Below are 19029 nucleotides of genomic sequence, written 5' to 3' on the forward strand. Positions count from 1 at the left end.
TTCAGGGCTCTAACCATGGCTTCTTTCCCATCACACAACCAGTGCTTCTCAGGTGACATCTGTCCCCAGGTGCCCCATCATACAGCACGTGCATATCATGGCATTGGCCAAGGCTGTGGGGCTCTTGAGAAAAAGGATCCGGCCGTGGGCTGCCAGGTGGATTCAACCGAAAGGCCTGTGGGAGTGCCAGGCTGTGTGCCACATGAGTCATTTTGTTGGGCCGAATTTAGGAAAACCACCTCTTCTCGAGGAAAAATACACCATGGATCCATTCTCTACCGTTTATGTACCGTCCTGTAGTTGTGTACAGGCAGACTGAAATTTCCTACAGTATTCCGCTTGTTTCCAGAGAGCAGGAACAGAGCCTGGCTTTCCCTCTGGGGCCACCAAAACACAGCCTTCCACTGCTGCCCTCTCCTGGCAATGCTCGGGAGAAACCTGCTTTGTTTCAACTGAAGGGCAAAAAAACCACAAACCACCAAAACCCGTTGCGCTCAACCCGTTGTGTGCAGCCACGTAGCTTGGGTAGGTAGCTGATCTTGCAGGGAGCACCTGCTCCAGCAGCACTGGTAGTAAAAGCGTGCTTGCCTGTGATATAGGACAAGTTACATCTCGGGGCAAAGTTATATCTCAGGAGAAAATAGGTCAGGAAAAGGAGTGAGGTGTGAGATAAGAAGAGGCCGTGTGAAAAGTTGCCTTTATATATATAGGTTTATGGACTATATCGAGGTGAGGGGCGGGAGTGGAAAGTGTTGAAGGGAAACAGGCAGCAACTGTTGTGCAGAAGTGAAAAGAGTAAGGAAGAGAGGGGCAAAGTTGGTCTAGAAGAAAAGTTGGTCTAGAAGAAACGGTTTAGGAACAAGAAGGGTTTGAGGAAGACAAACTGCAACAAACTCTTTTCATTTTGCTAGCTGAAACAGACATTGCTTCCTCTTTCCTCTCTCGCCAACATACACGTATGCATACACAGAAACACTTCTTTCTCTTCATTTTCACAGCAGTCCTGCCCTCGGAACCAGGGGGAGCAGGGCAGTATTTTCCAGCTGCAGCCAAAGGGACGGGCGGTGGGGTGAGGATGGTGCATGGGGGATCTTACTGGGGAGCAGGAGAGTGTGATACGGAGCAGACAGGAGGTGGTTGGTGGGGTCAGTACAGGAGAGAAGGGATGCCATGGAAGTAAGAAGGGATAGAAAGGAAAGAATATGAAGGAGATGAGGGAAAGAGAAATGTCAGTTCCTTTTTTTTTGCAGTTCCTTTTTTTTTTTTTTTTTTTTTTTTTTTTTTTTTTTTTTTTTAGCGGGAACAGTCAACACAGAAAGGGGGAACGCTTTTAAGTTAAGGAGTTTAAATTCATTAGCTGGAGGTATTTACTGAACGTGGCTACCTGTCCTTCCCCAGGAAGGGTGCGTATGACCGGATTTGTGATTTTGTTACCGAAACAATACCACCACATCTGCAATTTCTTCCTCTCCACCCTCTCCCTCTGCAGCCTTGCAGCGCTCCCGCAGCCTTCCCCGGCAGCAGCCGCCAAGGGGTGCTGCTGCCCAGCCTTGCTCGCTGCGGCTGCAGGAGCCGCCCGGAGCACACCTGCTCGCAGGCCTCTTGGAGGATTTGGGCTGAGCCCAGTGGGTGTTCAGCGCTGAACAGGAGTTATTGAGGCAAATGCCATCGGCTCTCTGATAAAAGAGAGCGGATTTGTTGAGTATTCTCCACTGTGGGCAGTGCACACCGGCATCTAGGCTGTCTCACACACTGCACTGAATGAAGGGGGCTTGTACTGGCTCTGTTCTTGCATGAGTAGTGCTGGGCCAGCCTGCAGGGTGGGGGATACAGACTTTAATCCTTTCAGTTTGCTCCGAAGCAGTGTGTTATCTGAAGTAAATCTCCAGGCCCCTCTCACTTCCCCAGCTAGATCTCAGAGAAAGGAGAAGGATTCTTTCTGTTGTGGTGCAATGAGTCTAGGGGTTTCCAGGATCCTTGCATAACAAGGCCAGGAAAGTATTGCTAGCCACTAGTTCTCCTTTTCAACTTATGTTTTATTTACATCACCGAAACAATAAACGTACAGTAACATCTTACTGTAGATTGAGCCTGTTTACTCCCTCCAGGTGTTGGCCAGTTAGTGGAATGATCTCAATTTCAGTGTAGCTTAGCTTGGAGGCTAAATTTGGGGGCCATATCTCTGGAGAAGGTGTATTTTAGCCAGAAAGTCAGCAAGGTCTCCATCCTGTCTGGTGTGTCATCATGCTCTGGCTGCCCTCTTCATAGTTGCTTTTGCCCCAAGCCAGCTCTCTTCAGATAGCGTGGTTCTTTGTTGGGCTGGGCAGGTTTTCTCTTCAGACACACAGTCTAGCTGCGAGCTGGGCCAGGCTTCCTGTCTAGATCCTGCAGTCTGTCCATGAACAGAAACCTTCCTTTGTCCAGATAACGCTTGTGGGCTATGCAGTCTGGCTCTGCACAGTGCTTGATTTGTGAGCCAGGCCAGCTCTCCGCTCCAAAATGACAGCCAGAGTGATTAAAGTCACTCGCCGCCGCTTTTGACAGAAGGGACTGACCTCTGAATCAGCTCTGGCAAAAGCTGAAGTGCTCAGGGCTTTGGAGTGCCAACACTGGGTGCCATATGAGACCCACCATGCAAATTGCTTCTAAAACTGGAGGTTAGTTATCAGCTTGAGGAGATACCAGCCCTGTCAAGCAATGCACTACAACTACTATTAAGAAACTTCACACAACACAGAACGTTGCTGAACATTAGAAGGTGTTGCGTGCTTGCGCATAATGCATTTATTTGTTCTTCTCCTCAAAGTTCCCAAATGAAGTTGCTTGGGAATTTAGTTTCTGCCCCGTTCATCTATAGATTTTTTTAAAAGAAAGGTGAAATGAATGTAGAACGGGCCTGGGATTCAGCTAAAAGTCATTTTACATTTTTACAACCACCACAGACAATGGCAGAGTAAGCTTCCTCTGCACATAACCTGTTAGGGAGCAGAAATGTTCATTGTTCAGTCAGAAAATCTTGCTGCTCAGTCAGGGCTTGGGCTGCATGCTGAGGAAGCTGTTGAGAGGGCCAGCTGCGACACTGCTTTCTTTGATGCTTGGGGATGTGTAGGACTGGCCTGGGAAAGATGTAGTCAAAACCATGGCTGTATCCAGCACGGCTCCCAGGGACTGTGTCCACAACCACGCTCCGATCATAACCTTGTGTTTCTGTTGGGTCTTGTTGCACATTAAAACTAGGAACTGGTAGAGGAGCCCTTCAGTCTAGAGACTGGCAGCGGCTGATGCTGATGATGTTTGTCACAGTATTAATATAAAGGGGGTGCAGCCATGCCTCATAGTACCCCAGTTCACTTTGTTCTCCGAAGTCAAGTGGATCAGCCATGAAAGCAGAGCTCTCCCAAGAAATTCAAGTGCTGCTAGAGGTGACTCTAGCTACCTGTACACCACCGCCAGTCCTAGGTGGCCTGGTATAAATGAGGGTGGTGTACCTCACTGTGGTCGTGTTCCTAAGAGCACAGCCACTGTAGCAAGGCCTAGCAGGTGAAATGCTCCCTGTACAATACAGTATTTTTTTTAAGTTTCCTCTGTTTAGGTGAAGAAGCCTGGTTAATCTGCACAGAACCATGATGCTAGCACGCAGACGCAGCCTGGCAATCAGGAACATGTGAAATGATTCAACTGTTTCAGTTAGTGTCAATCAGCTACTTTTTTATGTGGCCACTGCACAGCACACACACAGTCTTGCGCTCCCTGCCTAGTACAGCTTAGCAAGAAACCCGTAGAGCCACATCCCTTCGTGTAATTCAAGCATCTTTGGTAATGGGGCTTGCCCAGTCACATCAATTCCCAGGCGAGCTTGGTGCCTGGCACGTGAGTCGTTGTGTGTGTGCGCGTGGTCGCACGTGAGCGTGTGTGTGTGTTCTCAGATGTGCTTCACTGCAGCTGCAGAACTAGAGCAAAAAATGTCGATAGTACAAAGCGTTCCAACTGACTTCATTTCCTGCTGATAACTCCCTGAAGAGGAGGGTGAGGCTGAGCGTTTGGAGCATTAGCTTAATGCTGAGGGGCGAGGTGAGGGTAAGCAGGAGCAGATACTTCAGAATGCAGTTAGCAGAACAAGGGGGTTCAAAAAGCAAGTTTCCCAGAGAAAATGTTGTTCACGTTCACTTTCTGCAAGCCTGCCTTTGTCAGAGGAGCTGATGTATAAACCCAGCCCAAAACAGGATGCTGGCTGTTAGAGTTGATTGCTCTTTGAAATGCAAGTGCTTTTTTCTGTGGTCATCCTATCCCCTTTTTTTCAGTTAAAAATTAAATTACTTGAAAGGGATCAAGAAAGGCTGAGACCCCATTTTTGGGAGGGTCAAAAACTCAACCTGGTAACAGCTGCTGGTTAATAATAAAAATTCTGGAAAATGATGAGGGCGTCACCAGCCAAATATGGACACAGAGATGGACAGAACAATCTCGGATACTGGTACTGACAGGCAAACTCTAATAACCTCTAACCAAACACCTTAACAAAGCACAGAGATTCAATCTGTCTCGCGGGGACCCACAGCTCCCTCCACCCTTCACTAATCCACCACCCCCACAAACATACCATCCCAGATTCAGCACCCACACGGACGCACCCAAAGCGCTAGCTGTGGGGACACAACTATCTGAGTCAAAGTTTCAGATGCCCTCAAAGGCTTTCTTTCCTGAGTCGTCTCTGAACAAAGAACTGCTCTGTCCCCCCATCTCCTTTGTATTGGTCTGGTATCATGGAGAAGCCCCTTTCACCGTAATTCATTGCCAAAGTGCAAGAGGCTAGCAAAGATTACATGAGGCATTGCTGAGCATGGCAGAACTACTTATGCCTCCTCTTCAGGCGTGCCAGGTGAATGACTGCCTTGCACCTCTCCCCCAGCATGCTGCATGGAGCAGGAGCTCCAGTTGTTTGGCCTGAAGCAAACTCGTTCTTTTGGCCTCACACGTATCGAAGAGAACCAGCTGGGAAGCCGCAAAATCCAGGGGTCCTCAATCACAGCATTTTCTCACTCAAATGAAATTTCCTCCTACAGTCTGTTTTAATGTCACTTATGAGGGCTGGATTTTTTCTTTTTTATCTCCTGAGAAGAACAGATGTAGAAATATTTGCATATACCAGCAAGTTAGTCTCATAGACGCTGCTATATCCCAGAAGGTCTGTCAACAGAGATGCACACAGAGATGCAGAGAGTCATGCTCCAAAATATCTCACATTCATGCTTGCACGTACACATCATGTAAAACACCCAGTTCCTGAGTATAACCTCCCTTAATAACATTTGTCACAAGGTTCCTGCAGTTAAAGCATGTGGGTTGGTTGTTGCAGATTTTGGCGGTTTCCAGACAAGAAACAAGAAAACCTAGAGCAAATCCACACCTCATGTCTTCCTGTGTGGAGGAAAACATGCACCCTGTTTCTGGAAGAAAGAAGAAAGAACTTTAATAAACTGACAATTGTGTACCATACTCAGAGCAATGGCACTGAGAATTCTGCTGGCAGAAAAGATTTACTTTACGGTGAGATACTTTGGAGCATAAATAAATAGAGTGAAGAAGCGTGGTGGGGCAGCTGTAACTCCCTTTGCTTTATTAGTGCGGGTAAAGTGATACTATCTCTGCCTAGCAGTTTCCTTTTCTGGAGGCCTAAGCAGACAGTTTCCTCCACAGGGTAAAACCCCTGAAAGCAGAAAGAAAATACTGAAACACACCCTGAGCAGAATGAAGCAACCATCAGAGGTATCTGATTTTTACAGTCTGTTACATGGCAGACATCTTGACAATGACACTCGTGACCAACACTGACAGTGAAATCCCTGAGCATGAAATTCTCCTTCTGCCCCTGCAACAGGCAAGGCGTGGGCAGCCAAAGCATCCTGCCTTCCCCACCTCACCCTGCTTCTCAGCACTGCAGTTCCTGTCCCTTCTCCCAGTGCACCATTATCATGACTTTAAGGAATCAGTAGGATTTCCAGTTAAGAAGGAGTTTCATTTTTATATTTCTTTTAGATTCTTCATCTTTATTTTATTAGATTTCTAGTTGCATGCAGCATCTGCTGGTTGCTTACAACAGAGGGGATTCAACTAATCCAGTGGTTCATCAACAGAAGATTAATTAGTCCTATTGCCTAACTTGGAGATTGCGGCAATTCAGCGTATCATTCTTTTGGCTAAGGATGGAGTAACCGCTGTATATTGAACTTGGGAGATAAGGAGATCATGATTTAAATATACTAATTCCTGTACTTTCTAAAGAACCACGGGAGTCCTACAGCATGTGGTGCAGCAAAATTTAACTGTACTGTAAGAACAACTATGTTGAGATGATTTATTGGTAACAATAATCTGGGATATGATGAGGGTCACAGTTAAATTCATTCTGGAGTGTTTTCCTCCACAGCCAGCAGGGACTTGTGAAACACTGTGAAGGAAAAGTATGCATCCCTTTCAGAAAAGATGCTTTAACCCTCTTCTGCCCCCAAGGTATCATCCGAAGATGATGACATGAAATTGTGTCACTTTGCAGCTGCATGCGAAGCAAGGGAGCCAGCAGAAGACAAAGGGAGTGTTTCCAAATTCCTCTGCACCACCCTGTTCTCAGGAGGTGGGGACTGAAATTCTTGAGAAGGAGCATGTGCAAACAGTTGCTAAAACAGGAACGAGATGTATAGTTTCCAACACTGTGGTCTGAATGGAAAAGGAAACCGTAGCAAAACATTCCTGAGGCTTAGTTTTTCCCATCTGAGCTTTTGTAGCACCACGGAAGCTTCTCATTTCCAGTGTCCAAGTCTGCCCTTCCCTGCAAAAGGAGGGACTTGCAGCTTCTGACCTGGTAGTGTGAGAAATGAATTCAGAGCAGAAAGAGCTAGTTCTGCTTTAGAGCTAGCCCGTGACACCTTGCCTGGGGACCCTCTGCTTCTGCCGGCATTTGTGCCTCACCTTCCCAAGTGAAGCCCTAGTCTCTCATTTGGGAATTGCCCAACAGCACATCAGGACTGCTGATACTGTGCCTGGGAGTCCCAGCCGTGGACCAGGGCACCAAAGCCTTATGTTCTGTTCAAATGCAATCACCACCTGCTTTCTGCTCCTCTTCTGCCCCTCTAACCACTCTGAAGACAGTCTACTGTGAAGGAAATTACAGAAAAGTGTGAAGGAAGAGAGAAGAGAAGCTAGAGTTAAAGGAAAAGAGATCTTTAACAACGAGGACGAGACCCTGCAGGCTTGGAGAGAGAAGAGTGGACAAGGGAAAGACCCACGCAGAGATGTGGGGGGAGCAGCTACAAGCAAAAGAAGCAAATATAAAAAAATAGAGGCAAAACGGGGCAGGGGAGAAAAAAAAAAAGAAAGAAAGATGAGGTGCTAGAAATACGAAGGGTGGATAGAAAGGGAGGGAGAAAATACACATACAGTGTCCCCAAGTTTGGGCACAGCAGCAAAGTTTGCTGCTTGTTGTCTCATGAGCCCAGCGCTCCGGGAAGGACAGTATCTGTTTAGATTTGTGTCTAAATTTAAACCCTGATTGCCTTGCCTCCCCCTCCTCTCCCCTCCCTCCCTTCCTCTCACCCACCCGCCCTTCTTCCTTGTTCGTAGTGCAGGGCAGCTCACTGGGCTCTGTCAGTTTTCAAGCTGAGCAGGAGCGTGGATATTACATACCCTCCACAGCAGCACGATTTTGCTCTGGCTTGGCTGAAGTTTTCCCACAGATAAGAGGGAAAGGGGTGGGGAAGAAAGATTGCCCTGAGGACACCTCTCTGGCAGGACATGGAGGTAAAGAAAACTTTTATTTCCACTTGCTTATGGCTGACTCGCAGATCTGCACTAGCTGCACCTTGCAAAGCAATTTCTTACTAAGGCAGCTCAAAATACCTTTCCGCTGAGGTTCAGATAAAAGCCTCTCACCACCACTCCACCTCACAATATTTTGCAGGGTTTAGTCCAGATTTGGAGGAGGGGGTCAGTGTGGGGAGAAATTCCATCTGCGAAAGGGGAATGAAGAAGGACTGCCATTTACTTTTTTATTCTCTGAGGTGGGAAAAAAAAGTAATGTTTTAAATGGGATCATTTTTTAATCATTTAAAAAATCAGTGAAATTGGGTGCATAAGGAGAAGTGAGCAAACCGTACAGGATTAGTGGACACCTTGGGGTTCGTTCCTGCCCAACCCACACTGCAGCAGCTGTGATTTAGACCCTCTTGTCGCCCCTGTTCCACGTGGATCGTGCAGTCTCACTTTCATTATCAGCAGCATTTTGGTCCAGGAAAGAGAACCTGAGAGCCATTGCTTCAGCAGGGTGAAGGGCTAGCACACCCACGGAACAGTTCCTGTGCCTCTCTTCGTGCTGTGTGCCTTGTGCCTCGAGGGAGTAGGAGCTCTTGTCTCTTGATGGGCACTGCTGATGGACAGGGGTGTGGAAGCAGGAGTGAGGATGCCCTGGCGTTCCAAGTCCAAGCCTTGTCCTGTGTAGCAGCCTCTGAGGCAAGGCAGTTTGCCTCTCCTTGCCTCCTTTCCCATTCATACAAAATGAGAGTGAAAGTGCTCGCTTTGCTCATGTGAGGTTGGATTCACTAGCTTTTCAAATGGTTTTTAGATTGCAGAGGAAAAAAATACTTTTTTTTTTTTTGAGGGGCACAGGAGGTAGAAAGGTGATTGCAACATTGGCAAAACCTCAAATGACGAAAGAGGACTTTGGGTATTTCTTTCAGCTAAACACAGATCTTACTAAACACTTTATATTATCTTCACAGAGAAGGCTTTTTTTGTGTTGATGTGGCACCAACAGCCAGGGACATGCCACAAAGCCAGGGAGCAGTGTGCTTGAGGCACCACTATAATTGTTCTTTGAAGATTTGCAGCACATAGCTCAGCGGGGCAGTTCTGATAACACCCAGGTGTTAACATCACAGTCCTTGTTATCTGCGCTAGCCTGCCCTACAGGCGAGGGTTAAAGATCAGCCATGTTCATTACAAGAAAAGTCCTCAACAGACTGAAAAATTTTGGTGTGGAGAAGGACCACGCACTGCTCAAACCAATGCAGCGTAGCCGATATGCAGCATGACAAATACGTAGCTTTGGTAAGGGGTTTTAGGCTGGACAGAGCCTGCATCAGGAACCATTAATGCTTGTTTTATTCCTTTTCACTAAGTAGTGTCCTGTGATGTCTCAGAGGGGGAGTTGAACTCTTAGTTTGTTGTAACTGCTGTGCGCAGGAAGCCACATATGGAACAAAGAATAAATGAGGACTAAAACAGAAATTCTGTCGTGCTGAGGAGACTCTGCCCCATCTCCTCTCCTCTGCACACACAGGGGACTGCACCCCTCAAGTATTTTCTGTTGTCTGCTGCAGGGGTGTTTTAGAGCAGTAAGGCATGGGCCTTCATTTCCTTTTGGGAGACACGTGTCACACACACAGCAGGTCTGACTGTCAGGAAGCTTCTCTAAAGTATTTAGCCTATGACTCCTCCTTTTGATTCTGCCCCTTTACCTCTATTTCCCACTCATTTGCTGTGTTACCTTGTTTTCTGATCAGCTGTAGATTTCGGCATCTGTTCTTACTTTTAAAAACATCTCAACTCCCAGAACATTTTTAAAGTAGCACACTTGGTCTTCCCCCCTTGCCCCAACCCTCCAAAAAGGTGGTTCATGTCCCCAAATTAAGAATATATTAGACCAAAATAGAGCAAAGAGCAAAAACTTGAGCTCCCACCTGCCAATTCTCTGCTCTGTTTCCTCCTGAGAGCTTTTCACAGACAGCGTGAGCAGGACACAGAGGCTCATTACCGTCTTTTGCTTTAAAAATACATTTAATGCTCCTGTGCGACAGGAACGAGAAGTTCTGTCATTTCCCCATTTGCTTCATTGGTAGCATGCAGAGCTCTTCTGTGCTTTGCTGCTGGCATAACTGGCAAGCTCTTTGCTCTAGTGGGACACATGAGGATTACGAGCATTAGGAAAAAACAAGGGCAGAGGGCTGACCTAGCCAGCTGATTTCCATCACGTCTCTGGCAGGGAGACCCTGTTTTTGGAAAACCTACAGAAGCAAGATAGTTGGGCTCGCTTTCTTAGAGAGGTTAGTGTAGTTTTGGGGCTCTTTAGGGGAGAGTTCCTACAGTCTTAGACATTCTGCTATCAGGAATGTACCACGTTGAAACCAATACCTGTAGCCATTTCATGTCCCCAAGAGAGAGAAAATAGCAGCCAAACCCCATTCTTGCCAGTTCATATAATTTTGTGAGTCTGCTGATGTTTTTTTTTTTTAATTTGTTTGTTTTTGTGAAGACCCAGCTCATTGACGCAACATAGGTTTGAGAATCGGTTTTCATTCCACTGTTATGACCAATCAAAAGAACTACAGAAAAAAGACCATGACTACCAAAAGAACTACAGTTCTACTACAGACAGACTGCTAACTTCAGGAGTTCGTATTTAAAATGTGTGAAATTAGTGAAAGCTAAGCTACTTGTAAAAGAAGCAGCCACTAAATCTTTGCACTCAGTACAAAAAGGATTGGGAATTGTTAGTTTACACCTTCAGAGTTGGTCCAAGCTGTCTCATTCTCATAGCTGTACTAAACCTTGCTGAAAATGTTGTGGGTGAAGGCATCCACTGAAAGTTCTTGTGGCTTTCTGCAGCCCATATTCAACAGCAGTCATGGCATTCCTCTTTCCAGCCTCTCTGTAGGAGCTTGGGAGCATGGAGACATTTGAACTTTACTCACAAAACAAAGGGAAGCAATCCAAGATGGTTTCAGTTTGATGGCTCCCTGTGGTGCAGTGGGTTCCCCAAGCTGCGAAGGTGCAGCAAGCAGCTTTAGTTCGGGAAGATTCCTCTCTCGTTTGTGCCTACCAAGAGATTTCATGTCTTTCTTTGATATCTCCATTCCCATCTCTTTTCTGCAGCTAGCTCCTGCTGGATCTTCATTTTGCCTGCTGCTACACCAGCTCAGCAGGCCTGAGAGCAGTTCTCTGCTCACTTTTCCACTTCCCTTCTGTGCACCCTTCTGGACGTAGCTCCAGCCCACAGCCCTGTGCTCTCCCCACACCACGTGTGCTCCTCTGGGACGTTTGGGGAGCGCTGCATCAACTGCTCTTTTCAGTAGCCCTGTCCTGTGTCGGGTGAAGATCCCACAAAGAGGCCCTGGGTCCTGCCCCACTCTATCTAGCAACAGAGCAGCTCAGAGAAAATTCCTCTGACTCCTCTGTTCCACATCTCACCTGTGGAAACCTCTTGGGTTTCAAACACATCCCGTCCCTCAGCTCTCTCATACAGGAGAGGTCAGAAGCCATTTCTTCTTTTTTGCTGTGGTCAACCAGACATTACAACAGAGCACATTTCCAGGTCTAGTATCCCTAATTGCTGCATCCTTCCAGAAGCTATGGGGAATAACGCTGTCTCCCAAACTGCAGGGCAACTGTCTTTCCGCAGAGCTGCTTACCCTGACCCTAGGAAAACTGCATGAAGGGTGTATCACCTGAGAGGACTGAAGTGGAGGGGAATAAAGAAAGGGTACTTACTGTGTAGCCGAGAGGGCTGAAATTTGGGTGCGTTATGGCCGTCAGAGCAGCAGGACAGTAATCCATGCAGAGGTGAGCTGGGTTGAGTGAGTTCTCTGCCCACCCTTGCAGCTGTGGATCAAGATAAGTACAGGCAGTATGCCATGGTTAGCTCTGCCAGGAAACAGTTCACCTTTCTCAGGAAGCTCTTCTGGTTTTCGTGCTTTCAAGCTTCGTTCTCATTCCAAAAGTTAAAACCTTCCTTTTTCACTTTTTTTTTTTCCATTTTTCATTTTGCTTAACAACATTTTCACCTCAAATGCACTGATTTTCAATGTTTTCCCCCAGACTCATCAAAGTGACACAGGATGTCTGTCTAACTAAAGGAAAGGGTATTGACAAGCAGTAGGAGAGGTACTGTAAGACCCCATTTTGCTCCTCAGGTCTGGACAAGTTTAGGACCTATCTGACAGTAAATAGCATGTCTGCAGCAGAGCTGGACTTCCACAGTCCAGAGACTGGATGAGACCCCCTGTTGAGGGACAGAAGGGAACAAAACCAAACCCCATGGGCTGTGCTTTGACCCTTACTTGTACGCAGAGGAGACCCAGAGTAAATGGTGTGCTCTTAAGGAATTAAGAATTAAAGCTTTTCCTGTGCCAGTAAAGAAGAGATGATTCTTTATAACCCTTCCTTTCCTTTGCTCCTCATTTTAACTTTTGGGTGTCCGAGTATCCCAGGTCATGCTGATAGCTCTTTGGAAAAGCCTTCTTTCCTGTACTCTACAGTCTAACTGGCAGGACACATTACTGCTGAGCAGCATATTATGCATACCTTGTCTACCGCATTCCCAGGATCTGCTTATCTGAAGACCAGGGGAAAACATCAGCATTGGTTTACAGATAGCTGCCATAGATGCTGCTAGGAAGCTCGGCTGGTTTTCCTCATGGGATTGACCAAGCCCATACAAACAAGGGATGATTTTCCTCTCTGTTTCCTTGTGGTTGGTTAACAGTTCTAGAGGGGTGGATGCTCCTTTTCCTGAAATACCAACTGTGCACCCTCCGTTGGGGATCTGAGATAACAGTTGTACCCAGCAGCAAAAGAACCTTTTGGGAGGACTTGGCTATTTTGCAGGTGAAGCGTTCTTGCTGCTTGTAGGTGCCCTGATACCTACTGCAGAGACACAGCCTATTTTGGTGTCTTACAGACAATTATATGTCTTCATCAGCTTGCAGTACAGCATGCGTTAGGATGAATTTGGTCTAGAGACAGGAGATCTGTTGTGTAAGGAGAAGTTACTTTACATACTCACTGCATGGTTGCTTCACACCTAGGTCTTGTCAGAGGCATGGGCACTTTGTTCTTAGGGTGCCTCAGGTAGGCGTCTCGCTTCATCCAAGGCACAATGTATCCAGTTATGGTCTTCTGCCAGCAATGCTATTACATTCACATCCACTATGAGGCATATCTTTGTGATATCTTACCCTCAGTACATGGGTTCCGATAATGTACTGACAGAGATGAGGCTTATCTGCCCCAGTAGTGCCAAATGAAGCTTTCACCTCTGAGAAAGAGAGAAGAGATTAGACCAAATTCCTGTCAGATATGAACATGTTGCTTGCTAAAAGGTTCTTCTCAAAGTCTTCTTCAGATAAAGACACAGGCCTCACTTGATAAACTGACAGCTGATACAGATGCATGACATTTTTCTTCGTCAGCATCAAGTTTTCGAAGAGCTTGAACCCCATACAAGAGGCAACAAGGTGGTAAGCTTTTTTTTGTATCCTGGTGTCCATGTGCAAGTAAACCTGTTCATCCATTGTAATGAGATACATGCTGTTTTAGCCAGTGTGGATGACTAGTGGCCAGTCTGCAAGGGATATTGATTTACCACTGCCAGCTTCAACAAAACCACTGTTCATCTCAGGCTTCTGAAATGCATGCTCTTAGCATGATAGGACCACAGCTCAAATTGTGCTGTTGTGCAGGTTGGTAGCTATGGCACGCAGTGGTACTTTTCTGAGTGCCTTGAAGTACTTCCCAAAATAGAATACCTTTACCTGATGCTTTATCACTGAACCAGGCTACATACTGCTTCTCAATGCAAGAAATTTATTGCTTATATAGATCACAGCTTTTCAAGGACAATGAATAGTGTGCGCAATTTGGAAAGCCTCAGCATCTAGAGGATGCAGACCGATTGCTTGTTCAGAGTTTTGTGTCTTTACACAAAAATGCAAAGGAGAGGGAAAGCTGACTCGGAAAAATGGAGTTAAACAAGTCAGGGTGGCTGTGCAGTCAGACAGAGGACAGCGGTCTAAACCTTTTAATACAGAGGAAACAGAATCATTTAGTGCCTGGGAATAATGGGATCAAATTGAAAGGAAGATGTATGTCTCACCAAATAGCAGGAAGGATTTCTAGCAGTGAGATCTAGTAGGGTTTGGAATAATTATTGAAATGTACAGGAAACCTCTTTTCTATGAGTGATTTAACTCATGACAGAACATTAAAAAGACAATGTCAGGAGCTACCTTCTGTTGAATCCAAGCAGTATTGATGGGGTCACCAGAGGGGCAGGACAATGCTGTTCTTGCAGTCCTTGCATGCGTGGAACTGCTAGCAGGAGTTAGTGGCTATTCAGCATCAGGACCCGAAAGCATTTATGATTCCTTCCTGCTACATCACATCATTCAAGCCCTAAAACTTCTACCCATGGGAAATTTAAGTCAAAATAAACTGACATATTACCTGCAAGACTCTGGGAAGTGTTCTACTACTGCCTTTGTATAATTCAAAACCAATGCTACTTTAGATTCTTGCTTCCTGTTTTAAGGGTGGATTTCTTTATCCTCTAAAATTGTGTGCTGCCACAGCAATCATGGATTATTCAAGCCAATCCTCTTCAAATACCTTTCTGCTGAGTGCTGTCTTCCACTGATGTAAGTTCAGACGAAAAAGGTCTTCTTTATTCCTCCCCTCTTTTTTCATATACACACACTTGAGCTTGTGTGCCAGGTTTCCTAGGAATTTCAGCTCTTGGGCCCTGCAGCTAGAGTGTGTTTAACTTGTGAGATGTGTGCAGTTTAATTTGGTTTCCTTGTTAGTCTTTACAAAGAGCACGGAGTTATGAACACTGTCCCACCATGAAAACCCAGTGTTTTCATTGCCAGTTGCAAGATACTCATTTCGTTGGAGGCACAGGGGCTGTCAGTGCAAACAAGTACACACATGCACACCGATCCTTGAGATAACAGGTGTCTGTGAACAGAGCGGAGTGGAAGAAAAGGGGCGGATTGATGAATACGTGGGAGTATGAGGTAACAGGGCACATACATGTAACAAGTTGGGCAAGTGACCCTCACAGAAAGGAAACAGTTTTAGCACTGTCACTTTCATCTCCCTTCTCAGCACAGCTGTCTTTTTCACTAGTGCCAGGACTATTAATCTTATGTAATATCGAGTCGGGCTCTGTATAGCTCTTTCATCTCCCAGATCAACATCTTCTCCTGTAATATCAGTACTTCTAATCTCATGTAATACCAAGCCCTACTCTGTATAACTCAAGAAACCTTTATGCACAGTCACCACAGGATTTCTTCTTGGCCTCTCTCCTCCCGCACCATCTTTGACTCCGACTTCCCACCCCGGTCTCCTGCCCTTGAAACTGGCATCTCCACTTCTGGCCTTGGGCACCTGCAGTGAGTGACCACTGGCAACGCTCTCCAAGCCAGACCCTGCAGGGCATTGCCCAGAAGCACGGAGCTCAAGGTCCAGTCTTACAGGGCCCATTCCTGCAGCACCTTCACACCCTGACCCAGCAAACTGAGGTCTGCATCATCCATAGCAGCTCTTTGAGCCTTTGTAGCAAGCATCAGTTTAGGCTGTAGATTCTCAAAGGCCAAAGCTGGAAGCCTTTTCTTTTTGTAGCCTGTGGGAAAGAAACCTATCAAGTAATGCAGCTGTTATATGTATTGCTTCTGCATCTGCTTTGCAACTTAAGTATTGCTGGATCATTTTCTTGTAAATTGAATATCATTTTTCTTCTCAGAACCTTTCATTTTAAGGTTGGCGAATCCAGAGACATGCTGGCCAGAGCTTCCTAGTGTTGATTTAACTCACCGAGTGGCATGCAGGCAATGAGCCTACACTTCCTGTACACCTGGTTCCGGTGCCCCACCTGCAGAAACTGTGTCTGAGGTTGAAGGAACTTAGTCCCTCTTCTTGTCACAGAAAGAACGTGCAAGAGTTTCAGTCAGCCATTGAGAAAAAGAAATAGAGCATTGGAATAGGTAGGGTATTACAAAGATCCTACAAGCATTGCGTTTCTCTTTAATGGGGTTGTTGGGATAATTTTATAAGCAGGTCAACTCAGAAACAGAGATAATTATCTCACAGATCACGTAAAAAATCCATGTCAAAGGCTAAGCTGTAGCACAGGAATTGCTTGTCTGCATTCTCCTTAGGGTGTATGATAGAGCCATTTACCTATGGAAATCACTAATTTCCTAATGCCTCATTACAGCTGATCCAGACTCGGCTTGAAAATTCAGAAGGACATTTTCAAACATAACTGTAAGTTACAGCTGCCCGGATTCGTCGGCCCAGCCTAGGCCCGGCTTTTCAGAGGTCTCACAACCTAGAAGCTCCAGGCAGAGCCGAAGGGAAGGCAGCTGCTGAGAATGCCATTGCACAGACCCAGCTCCTAAATGCAACAGGGGCTGCTGAGCCTTCCAGGGTCACACTAAAAAGACATCTCTGTGGATGTAGCTTAGCGTTCACACCTCAAGTTGGCCGCTAGCTGCATGCTTACTATCGCTTTCCTCCCTTACATATCTGCATATCTTTTTAGACTAAATTCCTGGCCTAGATAAATACGAACCTCCTTCTCTGCCCTGGTTGTATCCAGCGTAGACCTAATTTAATAGCAATGTGTTACAAAGATAGCACGGTCCTAACTGATGAGTCCTGGAAGCTGCAGCAGTTGGGAGCTCTGTGTAGGCTCATTTACCCTTTTGATTTTCTGTTCCCAGCACGATAAATTGAGAAGAGTTGAATCTCTGTGCTGCTGCAACCAGACTTTATCTAGTATCAAGTTTAAATTGGGAGGTATCACAATCTACTTAAAGCATTTAACCAAAGTATTTTGAACTGTTCCTGCCTCTCACGTTCTCTGTGTCTGTTTTTTGACAGTTCAGTGACTTTGATTTCTAATTTGGCCTTCTGAACAGCTTCAGATTAGGTAATTAGTGCAGTTTGCTTATGCATATGCTTAAAGGTCATCTTTTTTAACTGCTCTGTCAGTCCAGGAGCTGTCCTTCCTCATCCTACGTGAAGCACCTTGTGTCTGAGCCTCCTCCGGTCAAAGTTCATCTTATTTCAGACCTCCGCTACAAGCAGGGCTTTTTTCCTCACCCCACATGAGGCAAGCAAGGGAGAAGCCAAACCGAATAGCAGTTGAAAGGTGATTCATAGAGCCAAGCTGTTTCCTGCACAGGCTGTTCCATTAGGTCAGCTCATTTCCTTCAGAGCAGCTACCCGTGTGTGTCAATTTGTGTAGGTGTGAGCAGAGTGTAGCCTCGCGTGGTGTCTACAGCTGCAGTGCTGTGAAAGTCACTCAAAGCCACGCTATGATTCGAGTGGTTTAAAATCATGATTTTTTACAAGGCACATTTTAATTACCAGAAAGCTGTTTGTCTCAGAGGCCTGTATCAGATAACCGTGGTTCATGCATTGTATTCCCCACTCTCAAATAGTGTGCACGCACCTCCCGCCTTCCCAGCTGTCTCCCCTGAGCCTCAGTTGAGGAGAGATTGGGCTTGTGTGAGACTGGATACACTTGCCTCACAGACTGCCTCACTTGCCCACTCTCTGGGGGGTTTTGCAGGTTGTTCTTGTGTTAGTTCCCCGCTCATCCTTCTAGAGCAGCAAGAGGTCCCGAGACCAGGCCTGGAAATACACACAGAGAGGCACCACCAGTTAATCTGGGGCAACTGACAGGCTGTGTGCAGTTCCCAGACCAGTAGAACCAGCAGTCAGAAGTCTGACAGGGAAACATCTGGAAGCCAAGGAGGATCCTGGCAAAATCCCAGGCCAGGAATGGAGCTCTGTACAAGGAGCTGATGGAAAAGTATGCTAGGTAAGTGGGTAATGTCTTAGAGTGGCTTCTGCTCTTCTTCAGAACCACCATCTCACCCCTCCGCCCATGGAGGCATTTGCTAGGAGCATGACTTTCAAGGACAGATCCTAGATATTGGCTGTACAAGCTGCTAAGGACACATGGGAAGCCATGTGCTCCAGTCCAGCCAGGCTGCAGCCTTGGTCACAGCTGTTGTCAGCTGCAGATTAGGACATCAGCATCACTGTACCAGGAGGAGAGATCAGCCCTTGGCTCTGAAGGAGCTGTTCCAGATCTGGAGTGTCTCTGGATTTCTAAACAACACAACCTCAGTGACTTACCTATTCAAAGGATAATTTCTGAGAAATAACCCCTCTCCTTCCTCCCACATGCCTTTCATCTGCATTTTAGTTATCTGCAGTAGCTCATGTCTGATTGTATCAACCAAGTTTTCAGACAGCATTTGTTGCTAGAGGGCTCCCATCAGATAGAGAGAAGGTGTTGATGACAGGACAATATATCCTGCTTGACACACAAGAAAAGCCAGAGTTCCTCCTGAACTAAGTTGAAAGCTGTGTGGGTGTTCGTTTAGAGAAGATTAAGTTTGGAAATTAAAAGTGGTGCTGTTTGAAAGAGAGCAGGGATCTTCAGTGATTTAGGACAGTGGTACACTGGCTCTCTGATGATACAGCAATCTTGCTGCCAAAGTAATGCCAATTAGTTTCCGTCATTGTGACTTTGAGGCAGTAAGGGACCTCATTTTCAGCATCCCAGTCCACGTTTTGGTATTCTTGAGTAACAGCAATGCTCAGTGTTATCTGCTGCAAGACTCTGGCTCACTGACAGCACTCGTTTTAGAGACACAAAATATTTCCCTCCAAACACTTAGCACTATTGTAAACTTGATGGAAAAGGACTGCAGATGTGTCGCTGGTGTTCACTTGGAGCAAGAGCTCTGCAACATCGAAACTGTTCTTTTAAGGCCAAAAGCTCATTTATAATGACTAGCAATTTCTTGAAACTGTTTGTTCCAGATAAATACAGCCAGTATTTTTAAACAGACATTAAGTCAAAGGAAATGGCAGGGCATTGAGTTCCCAGGCCTTCATAAAAAGAGGACACTTTCATCTGGTCTTCTAATATAGTCAAACTTAGTAATTGAAGAGATCTTTAAATTAGTTGCATCTTTATATGTCAGTGCTGAAGGTTACTGATGGCTCAGCTCCCATTTGCAGTGTGCAGGGCACCGCTGGGTAGCAGTTAGATGGTTTGAAATACATTACCATTTATAATGTAGCATTATCCTGAACTACTAGCTTGTGAATCTCACTGTATTTCTTTTTTTTTTTTCTTTAAGCTGTTACACCTGGAATATCTCAGCCTCTTTTAAA

The 19029-nt window shown here is 46.0% G+C and overlaps 1 protein-coding gene across 1 annotated transcript in view; it reads left to right on the top strand.

Moving 5' to 3' along the window:
• The first annotated feature begins 6810 nt into the window (after positions 1 to 6810).
• The window catches only part of RCSD1 (RCSD domain containing 1), a 34299-nt gene continuing 22080 nt past the window's right edge, over positions 6811 to 19029 (top strand). The window contains exon 1 of the mRNA XM_040567703.1: positions 6811 to 7794. Within this exon, the coding sequence (XP_040423637.1) occupies positions 7789 to 7794 (6 nt within the window). The 5' untranslated portion in view covers positions 6811 to 7788. The remainder of the gene's footprint in view (positions 7795 to 19029) is intronic.

The sequence above is a fragment of the Cygnus olor genome, chromosome 1, assembly GCF_009769625.2.
Source record: "Cygnus olor isolate bCygOlo1 chromosome 1, bCygOlo1.pri.v2, whole genome shotgun sequence".
Classification (NCBI taxonomy): Eukaryota; Metazoa; Chordata; class Aves; order Anseriformes; family Anatidae; genus Cygnus; species Cygnus olor.